This window comes from Odontesthes bonariensis, chromosome 9 (genome assembly GCF_027942865.1).
Source record: "Odontesthes bonariensis isolate fOdoBon6 chromosome 9, fOdoBon6.hap1, whole genome shotgun sequence".
NCBI lineage: Eukaryota > Metazoa > Chordata > Actinopteri > Atheriniformes > Atherinopsidae > Odontesthes > Odontesthes bonariensis.
In genome coordinates, this window is record NC_134514.1 from 38,410,874 (window position 1) to 38,417,328 (window position 6,455).

At 43.5% G+C, this 6,455-nt stretch overlaps 1 protein-coding gene across 1 annotated transcript; it reads right to left on the reverse strand.

Annotated features, from left to right (window-relative positions):
- Nucleotides 1-1,753: 1,753 nt before the first annotated feature.
- LOC142388667 (CDP-diacylglycerol--glycerol-3-phosphate 3-phosphatidyltransferase) lies at nt 1,754-6,015 on the reverse strand. Its single transcript, XM_075474192.1, has 6 exons — nt 5,764-6,015; nt 5,432-5,527; nt 3,508-3,620; nt 2,667-2,790; nt 2,420-2,592; nt 1,754-2,306 (listed from the first exon to the last, which is right to left on the reverse strand). The coding sequence occupies exons 1-6, from the start codon at nt 5,795-5,797 to the stop codon at nt 2,244-2,246; spliced, it is 603 nt and encodes a 200-aa protein (XP_075330307.1). The 5' UTR covers nt 5,798-6,015; the 3' UTR covers nt 1,754-2,243.
- Between the last annotated feature and the right edge of the window lie 440 nt (nt 6,016-6,455).

Genomic DNA, 6,455 nt, shown 5'->3' on the forward strand with positions numbered 1-6,455 from the left:
GAGCTTATAATACATTCTTTCATTAGGACTTTAAATACAACTGACTACACCTTAAAATTTAGGGGCATGCTGAGATTTACATGTGCAGAGTGGTTCATGGTCCATCAATTACCAACTAATTCTATTCACAATAATGATCTTTTCAGTGAAAGTAAAATATATGAAAGTTTTAATAAATATGAAAGCCACAGGCTCGCTACCTTTTTTCCTGTGTACTGTATTTTGTCAATATAGAAAACAAAGACTTTAATAAGAAGCATTGTCCACTAAAGGAAACCCAAGTTGGCCCCTTAGAGGAGTCAAATAAATTATACAAACAGACCTTTAAAATGATTTATGTAACCAAACCCATTGAAGTGTTTTAAATTCATTAGACTTATGTTTGCTAATCAAACCGGATGCATTCAATCACCATTGAAATTATTTTGCAAAAAGTCAAGTTTTATTTTTGTCCTGTATACATATGTATACAAAAGTATTCACTCACTCACCCAAATAATTAAATTCAGGTGTTTTAATCACTTCCATGTCCACAGGTGTATATATTCAAGCACCTCAGCCTGCAGACGGCTCCCAGCTCTGTGGAAACAGTTTGGGGACGGCCCCTTCCTGTTCCAACATGCACCAGTGCACAGAGAAAGGTCCATAAAGACATGGAGGAGCCAGTTTGGTGTGGAAGAACCTGACTGGCCTGCACAGAGTCCTGACCTCAACCCGATAGAACACCTTTGGGATGAATTAGAGCAGAGACTGTGAGCCAGGCCTTCTGTCCAACATCAGTGTCTGACCTCACAGATGAGCTTCTGGAAGGATGGTCAAAAACTCCCATAAACACTCCTAAACCTTGTGGAAAGCTTGCCCACTTAAGTTCATATGTGTGTGAAGGTAGATGAGAGAATACTTTTGATAATATAGTTTATTTATATAAATAAATAAAAATATATCGTGTACATGTAAAATAAAGCTTTCCCTTTGGTGGATGCTCTTTTACACAATGGAATAGAGCAGCCATCTACTGACAATGGCCCTCATTTATCAAACTTGCGTAAGACGAAAAACGTGCGTAGGTCGTGTGTACGTTCTTTTCTGCGCAAAGGTTGGCATTTATCAAATCCATCGTGAGCGCAGGAAAGATGAAATCGCCACGACAGGTCTGAGGCCGTGTACGCACTTTTCCATTTGGACTTGCGGTGACTGCAATAGCATACATAAACAGCAGCGTCACTAGTGCGTGCCTTATGAGTCGCAACAAATCCCTTGGTTAAAATTACAGACTTATCACTTCAAAGAAGGCCCATGTTTTATTTGACTTCAACATAAATATAAACATAAACGCAAATTAAATAAATTAAACAAGTACAACTCCGTAATTGGAAGAGTGATGGCTCATTATTCAACCGCGCACCCTCACACCGAACAGGAGAGGCGCTTTAACACTGCGCACTGTGGAGAGGTTAGGGCACCTAAAGGGCAGGTGGATCTGTCTCTCGGCTGCGGGGGAACCCTTCTATATACGCCCGAAAAGGTATGCAATATTATTATTGCATGCGGGGTTCACATTGCCCAAAAAAATGGAGTGCCATTTCCAGATGTACATCCAGAGGACCCCGTACCCAGAGATCCCACCAGCCTGCACATTCTGTTATTCAAGGAAAAAAGACGTAGCTCCGATCAGGCCAGCCACCCTCTCCTCCAAGGCACTCAAATCCAAACCTGGATCAGAGCCCCCCCCCCCCCCCCCCCCCCCCCTGTTTGTGACATGCTGCGTCCGAGAGCTGCGACCTTTTTTGTGGCCAATTTCATATCGGACCACTTCTTCCTGATCTTATTGGAGAAAAAGTAAAACATCGTTCAATTTTAGATTTCATTTAATCTGGAGTTTATCACATTTTATTGACCATCACAGTAGGGGAAAATACATAACTCGTCCGGTCTGCGATTTACATCGCCAACGCTGTTGGCAGCCGTCCCAGCTGTCAACAGCGTTGACAGCGTTTCTTTGCCGTCTTTTGTCTATCCATGTCGCAAATCTAGAGGTGCGGCCCTTTTATAGAAGGCGTGGTTAGGATCATTACGATGGATTTCACCCGCCAGATTTATCAACAGCCGCTCTGTTTTACGATGGGATTGGTGTGGTACGCATGTTTTGTAAATCTCACTTGAGCTTCTGCGTACGACGAGTTCTCCGCTCATATCTACGATGGTTTCTACGACGGCTTGATAAATGAGGGCCGTTGAGTCTTTTAGTTCTTCTTCTCTGGCTCATCACTGATGAGGTATTTAATGTGTGTCCAGATGCACCACACCTGCAAAGAAACCCATGGAACGCATTTATGAGAGGCAAGTATTTCAAAGCAACTTTTGTCATGTCAGTGCTCAGGACAGGTTGCTGGGTGTTTAAGGGAAAGCTCCAACTTACCTCAGCTGACAGAGCCAACAGACGCCCCACAGCCAACAGCACGGCCCCCATAACCTGGATGGAAACAGGCAGATCCAACCAGCTGGACAGCAGACCCCTCTCATACGCATACAGCCACAAAGGAAGGCAGTGCAGCCCGCTCACCACCCACACACCGAGGGGGGTCCGAAACCCTGACAGCACAAAGACTTATTCAGAGCAAAACAATACATCCACGTTGCTTTATTTACAGTAGAAGACCTGTTACCGTTTGCCATGATGGCCTGGATGAGGCCAGGACTGCTGGTGAAGCTGTTTTTCCACCGGTCACCTCTGGTGTTGTGGTTACACACAAACACACACCATTCCAGTGAAGACACCAGCCAGCCCCACTGAAATGCAATGCATGCAGGACATCTGGTAAGAAGCCATTATCAGCCGTCATTCAGCATGGGTAACGCACTCAACTGAGCCTTTGAACTGGACCACTGTCATTCTAACAGTATACATGCACAAGAGGAGAATGGACTTATTAACTCAAGAATTGACGCTGAAGACAGTGAAAAAGGAATTTATGACACTGCAGTTATAAAACAACTCATCGTCTTGATGGGCTGCTTTTCTATCACAGCTTCTGACATGTTTAGCCATCTGACGAAAGAAAAACAAACATTTATGAAGAAGAGAAGCTTTATTGGGAATTGAGTTGTATTAAAATACTCGTAGGCTTCACTTTTTTAACAAAAAGATGTAATGTTGAGCGTATACATGCAGGAAGGATTTCATCCCCTATCGCGTTATCTGCATGCGTTAGTTCTGGTTTTCAGTTGCACTCACATATTTACATGTATTTCTGTCCAACTTATGCAATCATTTGTTTTCTTCTGGCATCATGTAAATGTGCTTACTCAGGTGTCAATGTTAACAGTTTTAAATGTTACGTTTAAAGTACATTTTGTTAATAACACATATAGTTTTACCTAAGTTGGAATCTAAATCAAGATGTTTTTCTTCTAATTGAGTATTTTGGAAGTGTAGAGCTGGTATTGAGATAAAAAATGAAAGCCTAACCAACACATCTGTGTGAATGTATGCTTCAACCATCACACCTCTGACAGCAGACTCCACAGCATGCCTCTGCCCAGATTGTCCACAACGACATCCAGCCATGCCCCCAATCTGGAGGTCTGACCAAATTTCCTTGCCAACCAGCCGTCCACTCCTGCACACAGGAGAAGACAAGATTCCTGAATCATTATGAATGGAGCTGACCAAATAAACAGTTTGTTGTATTCAGAAAGAAAAATAAGGCACTGATGGAAACATAAAAAGGCATCAACTTTCATGGGAGACAAGGCAAATGATGATAAAGAAACCCATTTTGATAACATCCAGTCCAGGAAAGAATGCTCTCTGGGAGGCAGACTCCCATTGGTCAGCCACAGCAGAGCTTTGGGACTTATTGCAGATGGGCCATGATAACGTATGCCACTGCGTGAGCAATAGAAGTGTCTTAAATGGAATAAAGCTGCAATTCATGTTTCACTTGGAAACAAAGATCTGAATATGGTGCAGATGCTCCGCTGCCGTATCTTTGTAAATAATGGCTCGATCCCGTACATATGATCCGCAGTTCTATAACAGCCAGCAGCAGGGACACTCCAGCTCTGTTTCAATCCTTCAGGAGCATAAGCTCCAAACTCTCCACTGCAGAACTCAGACCTTATAGTGGAACTGAGAGTTAGCTGCCACCTGCTTAATGCTGTGCCAGCTCACACTCCTTCAGGCACCCACCAAACAGAATCTCTGAAGTCATCTGGTAGTACGAAGGAGCAAGAAGTTAGCAGCAAATCCGTCATGTCCTGAGAGAAGCAGAGAGGCGCATCCATGGACCGGGCTCGTTGTGGCCAGAACAACCTTCAGATGCTTGATCAGTCCGAGCTGGAGCCTTCCAGCACCAGCCCTAAACCAATCGCTTTGATTGGTTTAGGGATATCTGAGGCCAACTCAGGGGCGAGGCTCGGGTATTTTTAGTGGTGCCAGGGCACCACCGTGAGATAGGTCGGCACCCCCTGGCTCAGCACATTTTCAAAATATTATATTATGCAAAAACACTTTTTTTTTGCTCAAGGATGCATTATTTTAGTGACCATTTTATTTATTTGTTTTTGTTTTAACTCTTTACTCCCAAAATAAATGTTGAGTTATCTTCAATATTTGTCTCAGGCTCTCTGTTATCCCTGTCAAGCCACAGTCTTTTGAAATGAAGAGGTCCAAATTGAATGTTGTAGGGGAAAACACTACTCAAAGCAAAACTAATACGGCTCCAAAATTTATAAACGTACTAGTTCGCCTCAATTAGTGAGAAATAATGTGCCTCTGTGAGCACTGGGGGCTGGGCCCCCCTAAAGACCAGATCCTAAAATCGCCCCTGGGCCAACTCAACACCTTCCTCTTTGTCCTATTCCTAAAACAAAGGTTTTTTTTACAGAGTGGCAGGTGTACACTGTGGACATGAAAAGTTGTAACGTTAGGGGAGGTGGCACCAAGGACCTGAGAGATTTCAAATCACAACTTTCTTTCATCTTGTTGCACATCTATTCACCGTGTACAGAAAGAATCCAGAATCAGACCAGGACTCTGCTGATCATTGCATTCTGACAGCAAGCCCACTGAGAGGCATCAGCTCTGCAAAGAAAAATCTAATAGTGTTCAAAATGTTGCAGTGTGTGAGAACACTGAGAGGCATTCAACTCAGAATCAGATTTCTTGTATATGCAAATATATTGGCCCATAAAGACTCCCATGGCAAACTCTCTCAGTGGGCTTTTGAAGTGGTCACATCAGGAAATAAATGACTTGAAGGATTATGGCAATCTTGGATCAAATATGCACAGTATTGGTGATATTAGCAGGAAAGTGTAGATTGTAAAGGAAAATTGGAGCAATGAATTGGCATACTTCAGCACCTGAAAAGCTTTGAAATGGTGTTCTGAAAGTGGAAAGAAAGGCACAGAGGCTGCCTCACCTCACCATCAAGGGCCGTGAACACGGAGTACAGAAGCAGGAAGAGCGCTGGGGTCTCACAGGCAGCCCACGCAGCAAACACGAGGCTAATCCTGGCGTATCCTGAAAGAGACAGGTGACTCATCACAACAGCCAACCGAACAAACTCACCAAGGACCCTTCTGAAACCAGCATGGCTTTTTAGGGGCCACGTTTTTACTTCCCAGCTATGCAATGTGTTCCATTAGGCTAACGAGCTCATTTATGTTTGTAATGACGTCATCTGAGCTAACTGTGAACTATCTGCTAATTCATATACATGATATGATATTCTCAAACAAAAACCAAGTCTTTCTCACCAACGATATTGGGCCAGTACAGCAGAACTCCCATCTCCGGTCAGAATGATACAGAGTCGGCTCAAGCCACTGAACAGTTCAGTGAACTGAGTTCAGAGATAATCTGCCAGCCCTGACTCCGCGCCACATAAACAACCTGCATAAACTGGAACATATCCAAGTGATATCTTCATTTTGGTGCCACCGTGGAGCGTCCAGGAGCCGGCAAGTATAGCCTACGGGTTCAGCTGTGTGCGCGCGCCTTCAGCTGGAGCTCCATGACGCTGACGCACGCGCGTTCGCTGACCTCCGCCCACACCAAACTCTGGACTAATCTATAGCAGGAAGTGGAGAGGGTTAACAACCTGTTTTAGTGTTTTTGCTTGTTGTACATGTTGAGGGAATGAAATATTAAATGAAATGATTGGACGTGTGTTACAGATGCAAACGGTGACATATTGAAACAAACAGAAGAAGAAATGTCTGTTGGGAAACAGCCGACTTTAAACTGGTACTTTTTTTTTTTTATAGTTGAACTGGGTGACGAGCCACCATCAGAATAAGATCACCAAGTTCCCTGTTGTCATGACTAATGTGAACACAATTCACACTATTACTGTAGTGAAGGCAAGACATGCTTCCTGAAGTGACTTTTTTTTAAATACAACTTTATTTTGTTTTACAAGATACAAAAACAGTGCAAAAACATGACA

Excerpts from the sequence above, each read along its gene's own strand:
- LOC142388667 (XM_075474192.1), bottom strand. The coding sequence starts at position 5,797 with ATGGGAGTTCTGCTGTACTGGCCCAATATCGTTG. Across the intron at positions 5,528-5,763 it reads GTACTGGCCCAATATCGTTG|GATACGCCAGGATTAGCCTC; the intron begins GTGAGAAAGACT and ends TGTCTCTTTCAG. Across the intron at positions 2,307-2,419 it reads TGTTGGCTCTGTCAGCTGAG|GTGTGGTGCATCTGGACACA; the intron begins GTAAGTTGGAGC and ends GTTTCTTTGCAG.